Raw genomic sequence first — 25,224 nt, 5'->3', positions numbered from 1 at the left:
ATTAATACTCGATTGAGACTCGAGTTTACACGAATCAGTGCGCCCAGCCCTAACAATAAGGTCGTACTAGTGCTAGCCAGACCTTGGTGCTGATTCCTTGCCCCGAATCTACAGCTCCAGTCGACAAAATAACGCTTCCGTCGGACGCAAAAACGCTCACTTGGGACGAAAAATTACCGCGCTCCCACGACAACCTGAAATAACGTCATTCATTTTAATAATATATTGATATTGCAACAAACCCAAATATTTTCATTTTCAGCTGACACTCGTCAGGGGTAATCGCCAGCAACTAGTAGAGAATTGGAAAGAACATTGTATATCAACAATCGTATCACAAAATATCACGTCACAGGCCTAAACAATTTGAATATTCAAGGCGAACAGGTGGGTTTTGCTCAATGGACTATTTTTAGATTATACACCTTAGGCTTGTTCAAGAATTCCTTTTTTCTTCAAATTTTACTGGCTATTCCATAAAATTGTTAGGTTGGCTAAAAATACGCTTCACGCCAAATTTGGCTCGATTCCAACGAGTGGGAGTGAAACTATAAGAGTTAGAAAATATTTATATCAGTAATAAAAAATATAATTTTTTTTCAAATTTTACTGGCAACCCATGAAACTGTTAAGTTGGTCTAAAAAAGCAATGCATAACAAATTTGCTCCAATTACAGCAGGTAGAAGTGAAGTAATAGGTGTTCAAAGTTTCGGATTTACAAAAATAGGATTTATGGTAGGAAATTGTTTAATAATACTTACTAGTTGACGAAGTGCCCACCGTAAACACTCATTTTTCAAATCCAAAATTTAGAGCAACAAATTTGGATTGCAGCATTGACAATATTATCAAATAACCAGCAAAATTCGTGGCTCCAAGTTATATTTTCGAAATTCGAGGCTATTCTCACCGGCCGTTGAGAACCGGCCCATAAAATACCCTGTTCTATCCTACAGAGAGAGTCTTACATATATTTGATCGGCACAAATCCGAGACCTCTCTTTTTCCATCTGTTTTCCGCGTTGAAAGCGTCGATTGCCTTCTGCCTTTCTGCGGCACCGGCTGAGTCGAGAAGATCTAAAGCAGAGAGATGAAGGTTTATATCGCCACTAGAGCTGAGTCAAATAACCCTTCTATTTGAAGTAGAATTACAGACATAATTCTACCAGGATTTCATGACTCGAGTCATGTTCTAAAAGTATGGAAATGACTCGATTTGAGTAAATTTGTGTGTCGACTCGAAACCCGGATGGCTAGCAAAGGCAATCTTCGAACAATAGCCTTTGCTTGCACATTACTGATATTTCGTCCATCAGTACTGATATTTGAAAACTAGGGCCAGAAACTGTTAACCCGATCGAAACGGCACACTCATTAATGATAACTGAGCGTATTTTCACGAACACGCTTTACTTAATCCAAAATTTCCTGGGTTGTTCTGGTCGTAGACAATTACAACTATTACAGATGGATAGCTATTATCAATACGCATACGTCGAGCCATAAATAACATCTTATACTATCGAATAGCCTGTTCAAAATGCAGATTGAATACATAAAAACGTTTTGCGCAAAATACAATTCGCCACGACGTTCGCGTGAATGTGCGCGCGTGAGATAAACCAGCGCCCGTGACCTAAATCAGCGCATCTCCGAGACATCAAATTCATTTGCAGATCTTTTCTCCTAACATGTGTTGGTTATGCCCATTGCCCATCTATTGGAATACTTATAATCAAAAATTAGTCGCACAGAAGATTCTTCGAACTGGAAGTAAAAATATGTTACGAAATAACATGCGCGGGTTTTAGCAATGTATTTTCTGTTGCTGTTGAAGATTACGCATATTGAATATTTTTGCTATTCATACTAATACACCAATACTGCCATGATGTTCTTCAGCGAGCTACAAGATCTCCGCTATTGATATGACAGCAAATTTATGTCCGTAAATGGCTTCACTTCTGGTGGAAATGTTTCACGTCTTTCCCGTAGTAGCGAATAAAAAGAAATGCACCGGCACATCAAAGCTCCGGTCGCGATTCTGGTATTGAAAGGTATTTTCGTGTCTGCTCGAGATTTCCGTCCACAACGCGCAGGTCATTCATGAAAATTTGACGACCAGCAAAGCCAATGGCATATATTGCGCCACGCAATAAATTACTTTACAAAAATATGGTTGAATGTCGATTTTCAATTTAGCGGATCGAGGTATGTAGAGTCTGCGGTCACGAACGCACTTCGAAACTGATTGCTGCGATGCGCGTGTTGTACAACAGCATTGTTAGTTTCAACACATGGCACGAACTCGTACAAAGGATGGATAAGCGATTACATATACCGGCGTTGTGAAATGAATCATTTCAACGTCCGCGATACTATGTTATCACCCAAACAATAACACGCGGTAATATATTTGCTGTTGTGATTAGCGAAGATTCGCTGTTGCAGATTACGCATATCGATTGCTGCTTTTCATACTAATACAGCATTTCCAACATGATGGTATTCAGTTCAGCGAGCTACAAGATCTCCAAAGCGCAATCGATATAACAGAAAATTTATGTCCGTAAATGGCTTCACTTCTGGTGAAAATGTTTCAGATCTGGCCCATGGTAGAGAACAAAACCTAAATATGGTTGAATGTTCAATGTCCATTGTCAAATTAGCGAATAAATAGGTATGTAGAGTCGGCGGTCGAGTTGTGCACTTCGAAACTGATTGCTGCGATGCGCATGTCGCGATAGCTGGGTTATCAGGATGCCTATTGGTTCAATAGACAGCCCTTGTCTCAAAGCGATTGTCTACATCACCATTGTCGATGAAAGGCTTGCATAATATGACCCGGGGCCTACGATAAGTTATCGTAGGCCCCGTATGACCTAATCTTTCTTCAAATGCCCAGTAAAATAGCAGTGAAACACTGCATTTTATATTGCAGATATGACTACCTGTCAATCCAACCAATATATATTCAGTTCTACTTGTTGTACAAGAGCAAGGTGTGTTTCGATAAACACTATCTAGTACTTAGTAACTCGTACGAAGCGATTACATACATCGGCGTCCGGCACTGTGAATTGAATCATTGAATGAACGTCGTCAATACTACAATAACACGCCGCGCGTGTATGTGCGCTGAATGCGAGACGCCTGGCATCAATCGCGCTATAGCCAACTGTAGCCATCGGTATATCAGAGGTCGTTACAGTCGATTGTATTATCGTAAGAACCTCACTCGGGTCATTTTGGAATCCTGATATTGCTGTGAAATCAGTCAGGCGATGATTCTATCCCGAGCACGTCTATGTATGACGTAGTCGCAAATTCAAGAAGCAAATTCTCTTTTATTTTCAAAAAGTTGAGAACACTTCTTGGTATAGGGGCATCACATGTTTCTCTCTCGCTTTGAGAGTAGCTCAGTTGGTTAGGCGGCTGTTTCACGATTACAGCGATACATTGGGTGTCGGTTCAAGTCTCGTGGTTCGGATTTTATGAACATTTTTCTAAATGCATTGAAATTTGGACTCGAGGCCGGCCGTTCTAGTTGGGTTAAGGGTGAAGAAAATTCGTATATAATGAATGTGAGGCATTCGATATCACCCAAACATAGTCGATAAAACATGAGTTGAACTTGACTTGAACTAGTCCACCATGAGTCAGACTCGACCCTTGCTCCCTAACTTGGAATTGACTCGGTCGAGAATTGAAAAGGACTCGATTTGACTCGAGTCAAAACCCTAAAAGGGAGATTGACTTTTGACTCGGAACCTTGCGACTTGCCTAAAATTCGACTCATTAGAAGAAGTAGCAATTTCAGCGACATACCTCCGGTCGTTCAAGTGCAAGTAGAAAAAAAGGTGGATTTTTCATATAATTCAAGCAGTCGATCGGAGTTGAACAAAATTTTAAAGTGCATCATCGCGACTAACAAAAAACCATTACTGACACTGCAGGTAGACAAATTTTCAATGTTATTTTCATTATTCAGTTACGATCACATTCAAAGTTGATGCGAGCGTATCCCAAAACTAGTTAGCACAAAATAAAAAGTTCAAAAAGTAAGTTGTTTAACCCAAAAAATGTCAAGTAGACGTGGACGTAATTTACAAACAGGACCGATTAGGTACTCATTGCTGACTACTTCTGTGAAAGACAGAACCTAAATCACTAAAATCTTCAATTAGACTTACTTTGTGAAATTTCTCGTAGTTTAAGATTAGTCAGCCGAGTCCCGGAAATGTCGATTTCTCCTTCTTTGTACAGATTTCTCTGTTTAATCGAGATAGGGTCTTGTTTTACAGCGGAAGCGACATGCTCCAGCACCATCTCCATGAAGACCGACAGCTGAGCTGTACTGAGAACGTCATGATCAAGTGATGAGTACGGCTTGGCGCAATCGAGTACATGAGCGATTTGATCCAGTATAGAGTATTAGGATTCGAGTGTTTAGTACCACTCATTACCTTAAAAGTTCAAATATGTGCCTTTTATGCGACCTCAATGAATATAACACCAGTTCTACATCACAATAAAGATAATTTTGTATTTTCTTGACCATACCCATTTCATTGCACTTTGTGACAATGCTGTGGGTTGATCACGACTTTACAGATATGTCATTTCCAGTAACATCCGTAGCTTTGTAATACATGTTTTGTACAATACCAATTGAGATTTACAGCCTTCCATAGTGTAAAATAGTATTAAAACTATAATTCCGGTTGATAAATTAGCTCATGATATCTTTTCAGCACTTAAGAGAATCATATATCAATACTCGATTCAATCATAGGAATTAATACTCGCCCCAGCCCCAGTGATGAGTCTGCTAGAGCTTTTCATTTCAAAATAATTTGTAAATTTCAGCAATGGTATCCAACAATAAAAACAAATTACTGGATACTCACAGTGGGGCTCGACACCAAGTTGTGCTTGCCATGTTGGTGCGGACATTCTTGGCCGTCAACTTCCAGTTTGGACAGTGATATCCTGACAGGGAGATAAAGATTACAAACAATAAACACAATAGCGAGATTCTTCTACTCACCGCAATCTGAGTACATTGGCAAAACACCTTGACTGAATTCCCAATCGTTCGGACTGGCCCCGGAGTTTGTGTAGTACGTCGCTTCAATCGCTTGCAACACACCTTCCTCGTTGACACCTGAAAAGATTAAAACAAAATGAAATCTTTGTCTTCTCATGGAAATACGCATAAATAATCGTTTTTATTTCAGAATTACCGACGTTGTAGTCCACGACATACTGCGATCGTTTTCCAAATGTTTCCATGCATCTTGACAATGTGGAGTGGAACCGTACCGGTCGACCTGCAAAACACGAAAGCTGCTAGTAATGCAACGTCTTTGAGATACAGAACTTCAATAGACAATCGAGTAATATATTGATCTTAAAATAAACCAGAATATTTTCAGCTGAAACTCGTCACGGGCAGACTTGGACAGCAATATAATTCTAGTTGTCTAATTTGACTAGATTTGAGCAAATTGCCAGTAATATAATTTGTGAAATGCTTCTGCACTCTAATTTGAATTCAAATCAAAATATATTGTTTCCCAGAAAATGCCTTTTTGTCCACGGCATATTGCAGCGAGTTAACAAGAATATCCCGCTCGGGCAGGGAAATCCAGTGTCAAGCCGCCATCGCATTACTTACACCGTACAGTCACAGTTGTTATTGCGACGAATAATAGCCATGCTAGCATAGCAGCGTGTAATCTGCGAACAACCTTCTTAGTTTTGGCCGCAAACAGAACGGCAGCACAAAAAAAAGGATGATTGCTTCAGATCTAACTAAAGACAATATATTAGACGATGAAGTGGAAAGATATCTGGCAGCAGAGTGCGAGAGCATGGACTGTGGTGTTTTGAGCTTAAACATATAACTTGTGATACACAAAGTTCTTCCCAATTCTCTACTAGTTGCTGACACTTACCCCCCGGAGGGTTTAAGCCGAAAATATTCGGGTTTATTTCATTATGAATATATTATTGGATTATATCAATAGTTCTTGGGGCACAAAATTGATTGAAACAGATTCAAAAGTGTTACCAATACGGTTAAGTATGAATCCGATTGAAATGACCATGAAATTCATATTATAACATTGCTAACAACAAGCTTTGAAGTATACTACATACAATTATTGCAACGGTTGTTATCATGAAAGAAATCTTCAAGTTATGCACGCCCGGACCACCTATTTACCATGCATTATTTAGCAATAGATATCAGAAAACCAACTAAGCCACAATTCCTAACATAATGAAGTGAAATGTCCAAGACCACTGAGGAAAATGAATGTATTTTTTCAATTCAAAGTATCTTCATCAGCTAGAAGTGATGAAAATGATTGATTTCAGCAAACTTGGACACCGGATAATTCTTTTTGTTCAATTACACTGATTACAGCGAAATGGCGTTAATTTAATTCTAATCGAATTCGTGAAATGTCTCCATGCTTTCATTTTAATTTATATCTAATTTCTGGTTCTCCTGGAAATGCTACAGGAGAGCTGTATCGTGCGAAACCAGCCAAACTTGCTGTACAGACATTTGCTATTCTTATGCTTACGTGAACAACTCTAAATTGATAGGAACTAAACTCGATTTTTGTTGTGTTCCGTCCTGATTCGGAATTCCCTTCAATTTCTAAGATTTTGTGAATTCATTAATTCTAACACTATTCCAATGAAAAAAAAGTGTATAGGTATAATTTTAAATTTCATTCGGAAAAGATGAAAATATTCTAGTTGTACAATTGTAATTTCAAGCTGCTCACCAGAAATATAACTGGAAATCAATGCAATTGAGGCCGTAAGCCAGCTTGATATTGCTTTTCCTCCATAAGCTCCACCGATCCGAACGGTACTGACATCAATTCTACAGAAGTAGGGTCAGTATAACACACTCATCAAGAATAACTTGTAATATGAGAAAACAAAAGAAAAGTCGAAGTAAAAGATAGGGCTTGGAAAATTGAGTAACCCAGTGTACTCAACCCTAGTAAGAGAGTCGATTATTTACAACAACTAACAACTAAATAGTATATTCATATTGAAATGAACCCGAATATTTTCGGCTGACACTCGTCAGGGGTAATCGTCAGCAACTAGTAGAGAATTGGAAAGAACATTGTATATCAACAGTCGTTTTGTGATACGACTGTTGATATACAATGTTCTTTCCAATTCTCTACTAGTTGCTGACGATTACCCCTGACGAGTGTCTGCTGACAGTGTACTCAACCCTAGTAAGAGAGTCGATTATTTACAACAACTAACAACTAAATAGTATATTCATATTGAAATGAACCCGAATATTTTCGGCTGACACTCGTCAGGGGTAATCGTCAGCAACTAGTAGAGAATTGGAAAGAACATTGTATATCAACAGTCGTATCACAAAACCAATTCTCTACTAGTTGCTGACGATTACCCCTGACGAGTGTCAGCCGAAAATATTCGGGTTCATTTCAATATGAATATACTATTTAATTGTATATTGAAGTTCTGTACCTCCAAGAAGCTCTACAACTAACAACCTGTTACTATCCCAGCCTAATATATAGGCACACGAACTCTGTACTCCATCCTGCCACTGAGTAGCGCTCTTCAATTGGAAGCCGTCTTCGGTGGGTATGGCCTTCGCGATCTGTGTTTCCATGTAGAAATGGTACTGAGGTCCAAGTCTTACTCTCCCAGATATCTATGTAAGAATTAGTATTGAGGTCGCAAATGAGTTTTAACAGAGGCGGTTAAAGTTGGCGCTGGCACTCAAGTAGAAATGAAACTAATTCCGTAAATTTCTACTAAATTGCGAGACGATACAGCGATTTCAAATGGATGTACACTAGGGTTGTTCAAATATAACTTTTTTCTCTGGTTCCGGAGTTTCACTGATGTGAAAGTCCAGGATTTTGAACATTTTGAATTTATTATGAAAAAAATTTTGAGAACTTTAAAAGTTTTACTGTCAACCCTATGAAATTGCCTGGTTGTCTATAAAAACGACGCATAACAAATTTGACGCAATTCCAACCGGTAGAAGCGGAGTTATTTGAGTTTTTCTTTCATAATTCTGGGATTACCCACTGTCCAGGCTATTTTTGCGAATGCAAAACATTTTCAACGGCAATCGTTTCGCTTTTACCGGTTGGAATTGAGCTAAAATTGTTCAGCATCGTTCGTTTAGACACCTTACCAATTTCATGGGGTTGACCTTAAAATCTGAAATATTTTCAAATATTTTTTATAATAAATTCTAAATTTTCAAACTCCTGTGTGCTGACATCTACCAATTGGAAATCGAGCCGAATTTTGTGTGCAGCATTTTAGGCAACCTAACAACGTAATCAGTGAATCCCTGGAATTCGGAAAAAAAAAGTTATTTTTGAACAATCCTACAGACCACTGACAAGTTCTGACGATAAACATATAAATATCAATGGTTCACCTTCACTTTGGCGTTATTGAGAGCAGAGTCCGCGTCTCCTTGTTCAAAATGATCGCCGCCCTCATAGATCATGTTTTTATCGACAGCTTCCTCAACGCTGTAGACGGCTTCTCCCACGTTTTTGTACGTAACAGTAACGGATTTTGCAATTTCCTCGGCATGAAACTCCGTATCTAAATGGAGAAAATAGGAGAGGCTACCAGAAGCGATCATAGTAGAATCACTTGGCTACCAAAATTAGGGTTACGATATTTTGGAATCGCGAAAGGAGCACACTTATCGAATCAAAATAAGTTAGTTTACCGAAATTGAAAATAGCTGATTTTGTTATATTTACTGAAAATCTTGGGTTGACTAGAAAAAAACTTTTTACGATACTTCTGTGATGTTGACTAAAAAAAAGAGGTCATTTTTCAGATTTGACTCCCGCGTAATATGTTGTCTATCTTTCAGGCCGAAATTTAACGTTTCTCGTGGTCTTTTGGGCAATTATAGGCAAAAAAAGGATTTTCAAAAAAGAAGGACATGGGCCTACGGTAACCCTTTCAAATTTGGCTCGATTCCAACCAGCACAAGCCTTTTTTAAATTTTACTGTCAACCACATGAAATTGTCGAGTTGTACACAAAACCGATGCAAAACAAATTTGACGCAATTCCAACCCGTAGACGAGATGTTATTGGAGGTTAAAATTGAAATTTAAAAAAAAAGTATTTACGGTGGAAATTCTCAAATATAGAACTACCCACCGTAATTACTATTATATCAAATCCAAAATTTTCAAATATTAACCTCAATGTGGATGTATTATACAAGAATATATACCCGATACTCACCAGCTAACACAATAGCGACAGGCTGACCCGCAAAGTCCACGTGCCCATCCGCGATGATAACCTGCGGCTTATCAGGAGGTGGTGTAAAAGTATTTCTGATTTGTGGAGGTAGATCGGATGCTGGACAAAAAAAATAGATCTTCAAAAATTCGAAACTCAAACAATCAACGCTGAAATCACGCACCAGTTATGACAGAGTGGAAGCCAGGCATGGTTTCAGCCACTGTAAAATCGATCGAGTCTATGTCCGCATTCCCGATTTCAGCCATGACAAAAGTTGCACAAAGTTCGTCGGAACTCAACGGAGAATCGGAAAGGAATTTCGCTTCTCCAGACGCCTGAGTATTTGTACATGAAGCTATCGTCGTTACACAAGGGGAAGTAAAGGGAACGCTTATGTAGTTCTATTCAATTACAGCTAGAAGATTCAATTTTTAAAATATGTCAAACTACTTCAAGTGGAAGTACAATATCAAGGCCCATAAGGAGGGTTGTAACCATGTCTCAAGGTTCCGAGTCACAAGTCAATTTGACTTTTATAGTTTTGATTCAAGTCAAGTCGAGTCATTTTCAATTCACCGCCGAGTCAAGTTTGAGACCAAGTCAGTAAGCAACGGGCTGAGTCCGTGTCATAGTGTTAAGACTCGAGTTCGAGTCCAAGTCAGAGTGTTTACTCTTCAGTATCGAGTTCGAGTCAGGTTCAATTCACTTCTGTAAACCTCTTGGGTGAAATCGAAGGCCTCAGATTCATAATACACTCAGTTTTTCCCACTCTAAACATATTTTTCCGAAGAAAAAAAAGACTGTTTCTGGGCCTACTGGTACTTTTCATTATCAGTCCTGATATACCTGCCTTAAAAAAGTCATATAGAATTTCTCAAGCCACCTGACTTAGTCAAAGTGATGCGCAATGACGCGAGTACATGTCGAGTAAATACACAAATTGACTCGAGTCCATAAAAAATACAACCCTGTCCACAAGTTACTCGAGTAAATAGTTCATAAAGTAGATTTGGTTGAGGAGTCACATAGCAGTGTATGGCTACTTTTGAATTGCATTGTATCTTCAAGACTAAAGCAAATTGACTAATAAATGATACTACAAATAGGTGGCATTTTCCTAAAATATGTTCAGGGTTCTTTCGCTTGGCTGCAGTATCAAATTCAGTGGTAAAAAGTGACGCAAATTTACATCAAAATTAATTTCTAAACTGATATATAGAATAGGAAGTCATCTAAACGCATAACCAATGAAAAAGAAATATTCATTAGGAATAAAATTAAAAATTATTATCAAAAATTGAAAAATTGAAAATGGAATAAAATGAAATTTAAAGAAGAGTGTTTACCTGTTTGATAGCAGAGAGTTTCGGTATTGGTTCAGTAACTGGAAACATGCTCGAGTCCGAATCAAAAGTCCGTTTGGAGCTTGTCAGTGGTCGGTCAATCGTATTGATTGCCGAAGCTAAATCCCCAGGCAGCAGTTCGCAGAGGTAGAGAAAGAACTGAAAAATTGAACATAATTGCTGTTTAAAATCGATTCATTTGCTAAATGACCTTATAATCAAATAATATATTCAACAGGGTTGTAACCGAGTCACAACGTTCCGAGTCGCAAGTCATTTTGACTTGTATAATTCTGACTCCAGTCAAGTCGAGTCAATACACAAATTGACTCGAGTCAAGTTGATTCATTGTTCATTTTCAAGAAAATGACTCGATTGAAGTCAAGTCGACGAAAAATTGAGACTAGTAGAGTCATGACTGAAAATATTCGTTCGCTCTTACCTTATAGAAAAGTCCCAATGCGAGCGATTTCCTGTATTCCGGCGAACTATCCGCATCACTGTACGATACCGGACGAATTTCGTCATTCAGACATTCCAAAGCCGCTGCAGAATTAAAACATAATTCTTTTTGAACAGAAGTTGACAAAATTTGACAGTTGAATTGAAATAAACCCAAATATTTTCGGCTGATCCTCGCCAAAAGAAAAGTTATTTTTGAACAACGATGTTCACTGGTCCGCATGTTGCCAAGGAACCACTGGCCTATTTCTCACTGTTCATGAAAATCCACAAATCAGATACTGACCGGTCAATGTTTGTTGCGAATTAACGGTTTTTCCGACGAGATAATTTTCAGTTTTTTCTGCACGCAGAAAGTCTTTGCTGATACCTCCGAAAGAGATGGATATATTCTGCACCACACTGTCGACAATGCTTGCAGAAAATGCAGCGTTCACATATGCATGAGCATTCTGTACAAAAGAAGTCACAGTAAATAAAAAATCAATGCCATATCACTAAAATTCAGTAATCGGTAGGGCGGGCAAATAGAGTGCCTGAGTGATTCGGTTCTGAAGCAAGTATTAGGTTTTGAGTATTTGAGTATCACTTATCTTGACGTTGTAATAGTATGAAAGATATGGGAAGCTTAAATATGTACCTTTTATGTGGCGACAAAGAAGACAATGCCAGAGTGGTTCTTCTTCACATTAATGATATTTTGGTATTTTTCGGCCATGCCCCATGCTGTGGGTTAATCACGATTTCACGGATATGTCGTTTCCACTAACGCTCGAAGCTTTTTACTGCATGTATCGTATGCTGGACAGCGGGGCTCTCACAGTGGAAAATAGTGCCGATACTATAATTCTCCTTGATAAATCAACTCTTCGTGGCAAGGATTGTATCATTTCAGTGCTCAGCAAAAGCACCTCTCGCTGCTGTATCACTAGAATTAAAACTCCAAGTGTCACATATGCAGGGTTGTAACCAAGTCACAAGGTTCCGAGCCACAAGTCGATCTCACTTGTATAGTTTTGACTCGAGTCAAGTCGAGTCGTTTTCAATTCACCACCGAGTCAAGTCCGAGTCCAATTCGGTGAGTAGAGGGTCCGAGTCATTCTATTGTGACTCGAGTCCCAGTCCAAGTCATTATGTTTACCGTTCAGTTTCGGTTCAACCCAATTTTTTCAACCCTGATTGAGTAATATAGCAGTTTTCCTCCGTTTTAACCGTTTCTGGCGCTATTTGCCAAGTATCAAATATTAACCCAACTGGAACGGCCGGCCTCAAGTCCAAATTTCAATGCATTTAGTAAAATGTTCATAAAATCTGAATCACGGGACTAGAACCGACCCGACACCCAATATATCGCTGTAATCGTGAAACAGCCGCCTAACCAACTGAGCTACTCTCAAAGCGAGAGGGAAACAGGTGATGCCCCTATACCAAGAAGTGTTCTCAACTTTTTGAAAATAAAAGAGAATTTGATTTTTGAATTTGCGACTACGTCATACAAAGACCTGCTCGGGATAGAATTATCGCCTGACTGATTTCGCAAGGATATCAGGATTCTAAAATGACCTGAGTGAGGTTCTTACGATAATACAATCGAGAGTAACGACCGCTTATATAGCGATGGCTACAGTTGGATATAACGCGATTGATGCCAGGCGTCTCGCATTCGGCGCACATACACGCGCCGTGAGTTATTCTAGTATCGACGACGTTCAATGATTCATTTCACCTCGCCGGTGTATATATTAGCTTTGTACGAGTTACTAAGTACTAGATAGTGCTTTGTCGAAACACACCTTGCTCTTGTACAACAACTAGAACTGAATATATAGTGGTTGGATTGACAGGTAGTCATACCTGCAATATAAAATACAGTATTTCACTGATATTTTACTGGGCATTTGGAAAAAGATTAGGTCATATTATGCAAGCCTTCTATCGATAATCATGATGTAGACAATCGCTTTGAGACTTGGGCTGTCTATTGAACCAATAGGCATTTTGAAAACCCAGTGTTCACGACATGCGCACCGCAGCAATCAGTTTCGAAGTGCACAACTCGACCGCTGACTCTACACACCTATTTTATTCGCTAATTTGACAATGGACATTGGACATACAGCCATATTTTGATTTTGTTCTCTACCATGGGCCAGATCTGAAACATTTTCACCAGAAGTGAAGCCATTTACGGACATAACTTTGCTGTCATATCGATTGCGCGTTGGAGATCTTGTAGCTCGTTGAACACCATCATGCTGGTAATGCTGTATTAGTATAAAAAGCAGCAATCGATATGCGTAATCTGCAACAGCGAATCTGCGCTAATCACAACAGCAAATATATTACCGCGTGTTATTGTTTGGGTAATAATATAGTATCGCGGACGTTCAAATGATTCATTTCACAACGTCGGTATATGTAATCGCTTGTCCATCCTTTGTACGAGTTAGTGCCATGTGTTGAAACTAACATTGCTGTTGTACAACACGCGCATCGCAGCAATCAGTTTCGAAGTGCGTTCGTGACCGCAGACTCTACATACCCCGATCCGCTAAATTGAAAATCGACATTCAACCATATTTTTGTAAAAGAATTTATTGCATGGCGCAATATATCATAGCAAATCGAAATAATAACAAGCCAGCACATCTAGCACCAACACATGGAAAAACGTAAGAAACCATTATAGCATTGGCAACTGAAGTTATTGCAATTATATTCGTTGCCCACACTGCAATGATAATAGGTCAACTGCTTTGACAGAGTTACGCCGAATTTTCTTGCCTCTCTCGTGAATCATGGACGAATAAAATACTTTGAATCAAGAAAGTGCATTGATTAGATGGAACCGGGGTTTGATGCCATTGGCTTTGCTGGTCGTCAAATTTTCATAAATCACCTGCGCGTTGTGGACGGAAATCTCGAGCAGACACGAAAACACCTTTCAATACCAGAATCGCGACCGGAGCTTTGATGTGCCGGTGCATTTGTTTTTATTCGCTACTACGGGAAAGACGTGAAACATTTCCACCAGAAGTGAAGCCATTTACGGACATAAATTTGCTGTCATATCAATAGCGGAGATCTTATAGCTCGCTGAAGAACATCATGGCAGTATTGGTGTATTAGTATGAATAGCAAAAATATTCAATATGCGTAATCTTCAACATCAACAGAAAATACATTGCTAAAACCCTCGCATGTTATTTCGTAACATATTTTTACTTCCAGTTCGAAGAATCTTCTGTGCGACTAATTTTTGATTATAAGTATTCCAACAGATGGGAAATGGGCATAACCAACACATGTTAGGAGAAAATATCTGCAAATGAATTTGATGTCTCGGAGATGCGCTGATTTAGGTCACGGGCGCTGGTTTATCTCACGCGCGAACATTCACGCGAACGTCGTGGCGAATTGTATTTTGCGCAAAACGTTTTTATGTATTCAATTTGCATTTTGAACAGGCTATTCGATAGTATAAGATGTTATTTATGGCTCGACGTATGCGTATTGATAATAGCTATCCATCTGTAATAGTTGTAATTGTCTACGACCAGAACAACCCAGGAAATTTTGGATTAAGTAAAGCGTGTTCGTGAAAATATCATTAATGAGTGTGCCGTTTCGATCGGGTTAATAGTGTGGTAACTTTACTATTCTTCGAAGTTACAATGAAATGTCTATCTTGGCCGTCCTAGTCTCGAGTCATATGACTTGGTTTGAGTCGTGCACATCGCACAATGACTCGAGTATAGGTCGAGTCAAAGACACAAATTGACTCGAGTCGAGCCATTTTACTAATTTGAAAAAATGACTCGAGTCAAGTCGAGTCACCAAAAAATCGTGACTCGAGTCGAGTCATTACAACCTTGGAAAGTAGTCTAAAATCAACCACTTGCGTAAGCAGTGCAAGCAGGCAAAACCTACTTCAGTTCTCCAAAAAGTTAAAGTACTTAGTTACCAGTGACCACCAATGGTAATTATTAGTGTTTATAAACCATAATTCCTAGATCTTATAAAAACATTAATTGGTGTCAATTACCTGCGATCTCGGCATGACCTTGTAGCTCAAAGCCTTGAAGATCCCATCCGAAGGCGGCTTCGTTTTCGGTATCTTGCAAGCCACAATTACCTGACATAGAACAAGATAGCAATGTCATAAAATGTCACCATCAGATTAGAATTAGAATTGTCGCTACACCGTTTTGAAAATTAGATTAAAATTACAATTACAGCAACACCGTTTTTTAAATTAAATTGACTAGAAGTACAATTATGGCTACAAACACATTTCTCGTAATTGGATTGGAATTACATTTAATGAAGTCGCAAAAAACTTTGAAAATTGCTTCCAATTCATAAATCAGTTTGTTTCGCACTATACAGTTCTATAGCATTTTCAGGCAAAACCGAAATTAGATTAGAATTAAAATGAGAGCCTAGAAACATTTCACAAATTAGATAAGAATTATATTACCGGCATTTCGTTCTAACAAGCCTAATTATACAACTAGAATTATCTAGTCCAAGTCTGGTCTTCCAGCCCCAAAACACCGACCTTTCCGGCTATGTCCAAGCTCATGAAGTTATCTTGACCGGTCAAGAAATATTCCTTTTCCTCGTCTGTTATGCAATCGTGAACAACAATGGCCACGTTGAAAGCAGAGAACAGCGTGGCTACGTCAGACGGAAATTCGGGATGAAGTTTTTTGATCATGAGATTCCCGGCCCAAGAACCGACCTATCGAATGAATATATATTTCATGGATGTAATACTGCTTCAATTATCATTTCACGTCAGCGAAGTAGTCAACTTTGCCACTAATGTACAAGTACAAGCAACGTAAATTTTTAGTCAATTACAATATTAAATAGTGATTTCTAATACGTGTAAAATAATGCTGTTCAAAAAAAAAAAATTTCAAATTTTACTGGCTACTTGATAAAATTGTTCGGTTGCCAAAAAAAAATGCTGCACACCAATTTGGGCTCAATTCCGACCTATAGAAGCATTACTATATAAGAAAGAAGTTTTGGATTTATTCGTTTTAAACATATAAAAATATAAAAGTTTGCTGGGTACTCCATGAAATTGTTACGTTGTCTGAAAAAAACAAGGCCCAGCAAATTTGGCTGAAATGCAAGCAGTAGAAGCGAAGTTATTGGAGTACAAAATTTTGGATTTGAAAACAATAGTATTTACGGTGACAAATTCATCATTTATTTATTTCGATCCACCCACCATATAAACTACGATTTGAAATTATGAACTTTGAGCATCAATAACTTCTACACGTTGGAATGGTGCCAATTTTGTCGTACATTTATTAAATAAATTCAACCTTTTTACCTATATAGTAATGCATGTACTATTTTCAGATTATTAACTCTCCTGCCATATCTTTTGCATATTGGCTAAATATGAATATATTGGGATTATCGGAGAAGGTGTTAGCTATTGGCTTTATCAGGATCAACTGAAAACTCCAATATCTGCTGTAATTTCAACGCTTACATTTCTGACGGGAACATGCGCAATTTTCTTGATATGCTTTGCCAGCACAGGAAATATCTCGGATTCCGACAACCGACTTTGACATTCTTGAATAAAATCGCTCAAGACGACGTTTGCTCCAATTGTCAATGTATTATCTGAGTCAGAAATCTGAAAGAGATAGAACATGTCCAGTTTTACTCAAATAGACCTTTTAACGGTGTATCCAATCGTTTTCAGCCATTTCAGCTAGCGTATAGTTAGAATAGCAAAAAATTGCCGACTTGTCAACTTTCAAGAAGTTGGAACTTGAACTCAATGAAAAATTTGTTGCTCTCATATTGATATTACGTATGTTACGGGTGGTTCTATTTAAGTTTCTGCAAGGCTAAGTGCCGTCTAAAACCACAATCTTGATTTTAATTGTTCAGATTCTTTTGAAACATGGATCAATGATTCAATCAACGTAAAATACTTCTGAGATAAGTTACTGACTTTGTACAATTCTTCAACTCCCTTGCTGTCGATATACGCATCAAATACGTCTTCGTCTTTGAATATTCCTGCAAAATAGTTTGTAGTAAGGAACCGCTGCTGAAGGGATATTAAAATCTGGACGATGAACGTGATTGACATTCAAACCAATTCATTGTATCGTATTCTTGTGATGTATTGGATCGCTAAAATTATGAACAACCTTAACGAATGAGATATCCGGTATTGATAAATAAACGGCGTCCTTCCTGTGCCAAGGATCGATTGGTTGCAGCTTGGTCTCATTACAAAACAAAAAAAGGAACCTGAAACCAACACGTTTTTCATCATTGATCAATGATCAATTGATCATACTAGTCACGTTATTGTGCGCAAATTTCACATGCATGTATCATTACAGACTGTACAAAGTGCACATCACAACGACGCTGCAGGTTGAAATGATATCAATTCCAACCTGCAAAAGGTTAGCTTATAAGACTGGATGATTTCATTTTTAATTTGAATTTTTTTTCAGAATTTTCTGGCTAACCCATGATATTATTAGGTTGTCTAAAAAATGAGGTGGGTATAAAAATGTGGCTCAATTCCAACCCGTAAAAGCGAAGTTATTTGAGTACGGTACAAAATTTTCAATGTAAAAATACTATTTATAGGAGATCTTTCTATGATTCTAATGATGAAACTTTCCAACATGAATACTAGTACTAAAACACAACCGCTCGAGTAAATGGTTCAAGTATCCAGGGTTGTAATGACTCGAGTCGCGATTTTTTGGTTGACTCGACTCGAGTCAATTTGTGTATCGACTCGACTTGTACTCGAGTCATTGTGCATGACTCGAACTAAGTCATATGACTCGAGACTAGGACGGTCAAGACAGACATTCCATTGCAACTTCAAAAAATAGTGAAGTCACCACATGATTGGTATTTCATCTATCAGTCCTGATATCTATTGGACATTAGGGCCAGAAACTATTAGGACCGAGGAAAATGACGATATTATGAATACGAGCCATTCTATATCTCTCGAGTAGAGTTGAAAAAAGTGGGTGGAATCGGATTAAACTCAAAACATAACAGTGATCACAATGACTCAGACTCGGACTCGAGTCACAACCATATGACTCGGACTCGACCCTCTGCTCGCTGACTCGGACTTGACTCGGTGGTGAATTGAAAATAACTCAACTTGACTCGAGTCAAAACTATAAAAGTGAGATTGGCTCGTGACTCGGAACCTTGTGACTTAGTTACAAGCCTGCAAGTATGGAATACCGACTTGGTTATTTCAAAAAGTAATACTTTGTATCTGAAATCTGATTACGGACAAGAATTTTTTGAAGAAAATATCATAAACGCTCTTTACCGGTGCTAGTGTAACCAACGACGAATCTAATATCTTTCTTCCCATCCAAAACCAGCAGTTTAACTTGTTTTTTAAGTTCCTGAAAGCTCGCGGGGCGGAGCCATCGGACGTTTATGCCTCCGATGTAAGGATGCAATTCAAGAGATGGAAATTGTGGCTTCAAGGTCGGAAGCTGCAGAAGAAATTTATAATTTTTATAGAACGGCTGGTGGTTGACCAGCATAAAAGCCAGATATATGCAACCAAAAAATTTTCAGCTTTTTGAAATTAGATTAGAATTAGGACTATAGCTACGGTACCGGTACACGTTTTTCTTTTTCGAATTAGAATTAAAATGATAGTGACACAGAATTTTCAATATTAGCATAGAATTTGTATTATAGCGACGCAGCTTTTTTCCCAATCAAATTGAAATAAGATGATAGTGACACAGATTTTTCAAAAGCAGATTACAAATAGAATTAAAGCGACAATTTTTTCCACATTAAATTAGAATTGGAATGATAGCGACACAGCTTTTTCCGAATTAGATTACAATTAGAATGACTGAATTTGCAAAAAACTTGGAAATTGAATTAGAATCTGACTTTGAAAGTAATACAACAAAAAAAAAGTGGTGCTTCGTTACGGACGACCTCTGCCCACAGAAAACAGAATAAAGGGAGCTCAAGAATCGTCTTCGAGATAACCTTATCATTTTATGCAAACAACGGTCAACTAATAAACACACATCGCCATTCGCCATATGCATACGTTCTGTTGAGATAACTGGTCAGGCTTATGATGCAATCCTATTGCGACTCCATATTGGCGATACACATCTGGCAACATGCCCCTTTATTCCTATATGCGATATTCACAACTGCTGTCATATTAAGATACCTACAAAAGCATTCAATGTAACACAATGGATAACTATTAGGGTTGTACGAAAATAACTTTTTTATTCAAATTTTACTGGTTAGGTTGGTTAAAAAAATGCTGCACACCAAGTTTGGCTCAATTCAAACCTGTAGAAGTGAAGCTATCGGAATCGGAAATTTTTGAATTTATTGATGAATTAATTTTTTTTCAAATTTTACTGGCTATGCCTTGTTACTGTTAAGTTGTCTAAAAATACGGTTCGTAGCAAATTTGGCTCAATTCCAACCAACAGAAGTGAAGTTCATGGAGTAGACAATTTTGGATTTGAAATAATAGTATTTACGATGGGTGGGTCTAATATTATTAATTAAAGAATTTCCCTCACTCTAAAATTCTGTACTTCGATATCATCACTTCTACTGGTTGTAATTAGCCAAATTCGTTATACATCGTTTTTGTGGGACAACTTAGCAATTTCATGGCGTAGCCAGTAAAGTTGGAAAATTTTATTTCAACTTCAATTGCTTCACTTCTACATGTTGGAATTGAGTCAAATTTGGTATGCAGCATTTTTCAAACCATAGCTTTATCAAATATCCAGTAGATTTTGAAAAAAAATGTTATCCAATAACTATAATAAAGGACTAAACTAATATCTGATACCGTTTTGTCTTTGTGCATAAAATCCTTGCAGCCATCCGCATCATATCTACCGCACGAGCTGTAGCAATCTCCGGCCTTGTCTTTACATTCTTGACGACAACCTTTCAGATCCTTAAACACAAGAATCCGTTAGGGCACTAGTTGCCGACCGGTGGGGAATTCCACACTAGTGATGAATTCAGGGGTTTCTGGTTAAGAACACTTGAAAATAAATGCATACTTATGTGTTACGATTGTTGATATACGATATTCTTTTCAATTCTCTACTAGTTGCTCACGATTACCCCTGACGAGTGTCAGCCGAAAATATTCAGGTTCATTTCAATATGAATATACTATTCAATTGTATAATGAAGTTCTGTACCTCCAAAAAGCTGCTCAAATACTATATGTGTATTGTATATACCGTTAACATATGTAGGGAGGCATAACACCACAATTACGGTGACCAGTTCACTGTTCTGAACAGTATGCGTTGCTAATTTTATGGCTTTTTGTCCACAAATACTCATTTTGAATTCTGGATAACCAATATTGGGGTCACAAGCACGTTGAGCACGACATGCATGATGGTGCGATAAAGCTTGCACAGAATTTTGTGGGTTACCGGTACACAAGAAGTTTTTTTGTTGCAATATAAGGCGATTGTTTATGTCCACTGTCAGACTCCCTGCGATATTGGGAGTACTCAAATAAGCAAATAGATTGTCTGTGATATTCGGCATATCACTCTGGTGGACATGAAGATTCATAAAGCGCAAGGACTAGAGGTCAAAGAAACTATGGCCATAGATAACTCAACTTCTGATTCACGTTTGTACAGAAGAATTAAAGGCAACTGCGACAATCAATCAATCATTGGTTTTCTTTGCACGGGTCTACTAAACACTGAGTTCTTAGCAAATTTTACCAGGGGGAGCATTTATACAGGTTGGATGGAGGTATTTTAGGTTGTGGCAGCACCAAATCCAATATTCAGTAACCTTTTTTCCATGTTTCAAGTGCACCCGGTTACCTTATCTGCTCTTTAGATCACAAACTTCTTGAAATCGAAACCCAAATATACAAACCTCTATATCTTGGCAGATTTGCTTTAGTTTTGGATCGGCGTCTGACGCGAAGCTTTTCATGGCATCGAAAATGGGTCGGTACCCCGTGCAACGGCACAAGTTTCCATCAAATTGTTCTTCAATTTCCGCTTGAGTCGGCTTTGGATTGCATTTCAGAAAACTGACAATATCAACAGAGTTTAACGCTAAGCTGAGATTAATTAGATCATGCAACTCTTCACATGATTCGGGCGAGTAATAAATCTAATGCTTTGAGTCGAGTAATGAGAGATGATTATTTCGAGTACTGAAAAACATACACTCCTCCCAGTAAAGATTTAATTATTCAACGAAAATTATAGTTTAGATAGTATTTTCTACCGAGGAAGGCTGTAAGCCTCAAATGGTCGTATGGCAGTATACGAAACATGTTGTAGAAAGCTACGTAATTACTGAAGATGACATATCCGTCGTGATCAACACAACATTGTCACAAATTGCAATGAGATAGGTAAGGTCGGAAAATACAAAATCAAGGTATCTTTAATGTTATGTAGAACTCGCATTCTGTTCTTTGTGGTCGCATAAAACGTACATATTTGACTTTTACACATCATTGATAGGCTATTGTTGTAATATCATTGATAGGCCGCCTGACTTGAAACCTAATACTCAATTCAAAATCAAATCACTCAGGTATTCGATTTTGCCCAGCCGTAAGTATGATTTACTATAATTGCTTCTTGTCACGAATTCAGTCAACAATTTGCCAAATGACAATGAAATCACAACCTTTAAAAAATCAAGTCATTAAAAATTCATAGCCAGATTTGATTAGTTTTGCGAGACAAATTATCCCACCTGTACATAGTCATGACAAATCCCGGGGTACAGTATCCACATTGAGTAGCATTGAAATGGGCGACTCGCTCTTGAATGCTGTTGTATGTACCACCTTCTTCTATTAAACCTTCGGTGGTGGTGATGTGACAGCCATCCGCAGATAACAGCGGAAAAAGGCACTTAAAATGAAAAAATAATAAATATTAACCAGTTTAATTTTGCTTGCATGCTTCTAGCCTTAATTTGCAGTAGCTCAGTCTCAGTGGTCACAATGCTGCCTGCGCTGGTGTCGCAATCTGCAGGCCCATCACTTATGTAGATTAGTAGTAATCTATCTGTAGCAATGTCTTTGTTTTATGTGGTTGTGTGAAAAATAACTTTTTTCAAATTTTACTCTTACCGGCTAGTTGGTAAAATTAGGTTAGGTTGGCTAAAAAACACCGCGTATCAAATTTGGGTCAATTCCAACCTGTGGAAACGAAGCTATTAGAGTTCAAAAATATGATATTCTACCTCAAATTTTACTGGTTACCTCATGAAATTGACAAGTTGTCTAAAAAAACAATGCATAACAAATTTGACTCAATTCCAACTAGTAGAAGCGAAGTTACTTGAGTTAGAAAAATTTGATTGAATAAAAAATTCAAAATTATACATTTTCATATTTTACTGGTTACCATATGAAATTGTTAAGTTTCCTAAACAAAACGATGCACATCAAATTTGGCTCACACAGCAATAATCAATGCTGTAAAGTAGAAAATGTTACTTATTTGTACAGTCTCCAAGCCAATAATAAAAGCAAATCGGGACTAACCGAATTGGCTGCAAAACTTTTTGTGTCCGAGCTTCCAGGCACAGGTCTGGTCACCATCACAACACACACGCCGCAACCGCCTTCCGCGCACATCACTTTCGTACCAGTGAGCCTAGCACTTGACCTCAACCATGTATTGAGACTAACTCCAAACTCTGGGTTGTCAACTGAAATAAAATATCCAAGAGTGAGTTTTTGACAATCAAACCATTTGAGAACTACTCACCGATGTATGGTCTTCCATTGACATGGAATTGGATAGATTCCGCACGGCCCATGACAGAGAGCAGGCAAGATATTGGATAACCAACAATATTAGGTCAAAGATTCACCAGCTACAACTAACGCTGGGCAAAATCAAGTACCTGAGTGATTCGAAACTGAATTGAGTCATAGGCTTTGAGTATAACTCCTTAAAACACTACGACAGTATGGATGATGTAGGAAGCTCAAATATGCACCTTTTATATGCCAGTTCTACATCATATTGAACATTATTTGGTATTTTTTTGACCATGAGTATTTCATTGCACTTTGTGACAATGCTGTGTGAGTTGATCACGACTTTAAAGATATTTCATTTCCACGGTCGTGCAGAGCTTTTGTACTGCATTTCGTATGCTGCGATGTGACCGATCGAATCATTGTGAAATAGGTATAACCGAAAAGATATCAAATTATATATTCTTTGTGGTCGCGTAAAAGGTACATATTTGTACTTTCCACATCATTCATGCTGTCATAACGAGTGATACCCGAATTATCGACTTGACGCCTTAATATCAGAATCATCCAGCCGGAGTTGGAAAACTAGAAAATTTTCAGCTTTTCAAATTTGAACAGAATTATTTTTTTCAAAATTAGATAAGAATTTGAATTACTGAATTCGCAAAATCTTGGAAATTCAATTTAATTTTAGAAAGTGAAATCCATGCCGGTGACGTCATATTTTGTGATACGATTGTTGATATACAATGTTCTTTCCAATTCTCTACTAGTTGCTGACGATTACCCCTGACGAGTGTCGGCCGAAAATATTCGGGTTCATTTCAATGTGAATATACTATTCAATTGTATGTTAAAGTAAAATTCGCATTGTAAATACACCATAATTCAACTTCAGTCCATGTCAAATCACTGTTCATTCCGGTAAGTATGAGAATGGAAAATCTCTGTACACCAAACTTAAGTTGCACCCAATAGGCACTCGATCTTGGCCAGCCCTAGTAATTACTATAATTACAGTAATTAGTAAAAACAATAATCGCTAGTCATGCGAAGCGATGCGAGTTAATAAAACACGACTTAATGCTAAGCGCGCGCTGAGAAACACCATTTCCTCTCTCGATCAGACGAACAAATGCACGTTATCCTTATCGCAGTCAAATTGTTGTGGAATTGGAATTCATTGCTGCAGGCGTTGATCTATCAGTAAACGCAGCATGCAAAACCCTGTAGTGATCAGCAAATGATTGCCGCAATGCGAGCAACACGTTGAGAGAGAGAAAGAGAGAGATTTTTATTGCTTCGCCAAGCGGAACATTAACAACAAATGAATTTAGTACTGTATTGGCAAAAAAACAGCAACACATAGCCTCTACACTTTACACTACATAATAACATATGTGTGTACTATGTGTAGTTATATGTATTTCCGTAGAGACGGCTGCCGGTCGATAAAACTATCATGAATCATCTCCATTGCGGTAGAGGTAGGGTCACCAACTCAGGAGGACTTGTCCTCCTTTTCCAAGAAATGTCCCCCCTTCGGCCAAATGTCCTCCTTTTTGGCAATCCAGCCACCTTTCTAGCCTAAAACGCCTGAAGGTACCATGAATTACGGTACACGTCCGGCAGAACCCACGAGCGACGGGTATTTCGGGAGTCGAGTTGGAAAAATACCCAGTTTTGCCATATTATATTGCTGTTCAATCGGTGGGTATTTGTGTAAGTGAATGCCTCTTATTTACATCGCCTCGGCCGAGCTTCGGTGTCTGAGTTACAAAAATTACTCCAATTGGTTTCGACACCTTCCTATCTTGTCATTTATCGCAATCTTGTAGTGTATTGATTGGATTAAATTGGTAATAATAAACTTAAACCGAACCGAATTATGGTGTACAAATACAGCTAATAAATTATGGATTTCCCAAACATCCTTATACAGATCATAAAGTCCCCTTTCACCAATACCGGTCACCAATCGCCCAGTAGGCCTATGTAGCTATCGCTCCTTCAAGTTCTCTTACTCCAACGGGGTGCGGGGGTCTACTTTTGGTTCCACTGTAATAGATGATCGACACCAGGACATATTAAGTGCAGGTCAAAATACGACGACTCGAAGTCGTTGCTAAAAGAATACGAGATCTTCAAAGTCTTATCTCGATAATACTGTTCCACACAAATCAGGGATATTGATCTCGTGGTATGACTGACTTCTTGCAGTTACACTACTCATTCATGTAAAATTATGCTAACCTTTTAATTTTACTGTTCCGTCAG

The 25,224-nt window shown here is 38.2% G+C and overlaps 2 protein-coding genes across 3 annotated transcripts in view; one reads left to right on the top strand and one right to left on the bottom strand.

Moving 5' to 3' along the window:
• LOC145440628 (uncharacterized) overlaps window positions 1-23,123 on the bottom strand; it is a 29,563-nt gene extending 6,440 nt beyond the window's left edge. Inside the window, exons 1-24 of one of the 2 annotated variants that reach the window (XR_013915587.1) lie at window positions 22,949-23,123; window positions 22,723-22,889; window positions 21,924-22,084; window positions 21,084-21,243; window positions 20,014-20,124; window positions 18,487-18,658; window positions 17,116-17,183; window positions 16,642-16,791; window positions 15,685-15,867; window positions 15,169-15,258; window positions 11,410-11,575; window positions 11,104-11,207; window positions 10,665-10,820; window positions 9,500-9,653; window positions 9,316-9,435; window positions 8,481-8,653; window positions 7,570-7,733; window positions 6,808-6,908; window positions 5,248-5,334; window positions 5,052-5,168; window positions 4,912-4,993; window positions 4,195-4,358; window positions 970-1,078; window positions 83-194 (exon numbers count right to left, since the gene is read on the bottom strand). Coding sequence is in view for 1 of the 2 variants with exons in the window: in XM_080318318.1 (XP_080174444.1) it covers window positions 83-194; window positions 970-1,078; window positions 4,195-4,358; window positions 4,912-4,993; window positions 5,052-5,168; window positions 5,248-5,334; window positions 6,808-6,908; window positions 7,570-7,733; window positions 8,481-8,653; window positions 9,316-9,435; window positions 9,500-9,653; window positions 10,665-10,820; window positions 11,104-11,207; window positions 11,410-11,575; window positions 15,169-15,258; window positions 15,685-15,867; window positions 16,642-16,791; window positions 17,116-17,183; window positions 18,487-18,658; window positions 20,014-20,124; window positions 21,084-21,243; window positions 21,924-22,084; window positions 22,723-22,889; window positions 22,949-23,000 (3,123 nt within the window). In the remaining variant the exon portion in view is untranslated. The remainder of the gene's footprint in view (window positions 1-82; window positions 195-969; window positions 1,079-4,194; window positions 4,359-4,911; window positions 4,994-5,051; window positions 5,169-5,247; window positions 5,335-6,807; window positions 6,909-7,569; window positions 7,734-8,480; window positions 8,654-9,315; window positions 9,436-9,499; window positions 9,654-10,664; window positions 10,821-11,103; window positions 11,208-11,409; window positions 11,576-15,168; window positions 15,259-15,684; window positions 15,868-16,641; window positions 16,792-17,115; window positions 17,184-18,486; window positions 18,659-20,013; window positions 20,125-21,083; window positions 21,244-21,923; window positions 22,085-22,722; window positions 22,890-22,948) is intronic. The other variant, XM_080318318.1, reaches the window with a different exon arrangement.
• The window catches only part of LOC145440646 (proline-, glutamic acid- and leucine-rich protein 1-like), a 225,957-nt gene continuing 208,188 nt past the window's right edge, over window positions 7,456-25,224 (top strand). The window contains exon 1 of the mRNA XM_080318344.1: window positions 7,456-7,539. Within this exon, the coding sequence (XP_080174470.1) occupies window positions 7,506-7,539 (34 nt within the window). The 5' untranslated portion in view covers window positions 7,456-7,505. The remainder of the gene's footprint in view (window positions 7,540-25,224) is intronic.

The sequence above is a fragment of the Botryllus schlosseri genome, chromosome 6, assembly GCF_051294905.1.
Source record: "Botryllus schlosseri isolate E-star chromosome 6, Bs_hap1, whole genome shotgun sequence".
In the NCBI taxonomy this organism is placed as follows: Eukaryota; Metazoa; Chordata; class Ascidiacea; order Stolidobranchia; family Styelidae; genus Botryllus; species Botryllus schlosseri.
Note: the sequence above shows the minus strand (reverse complement) of the source record. Positions and strands in the feature narration are given on the sequence as shown.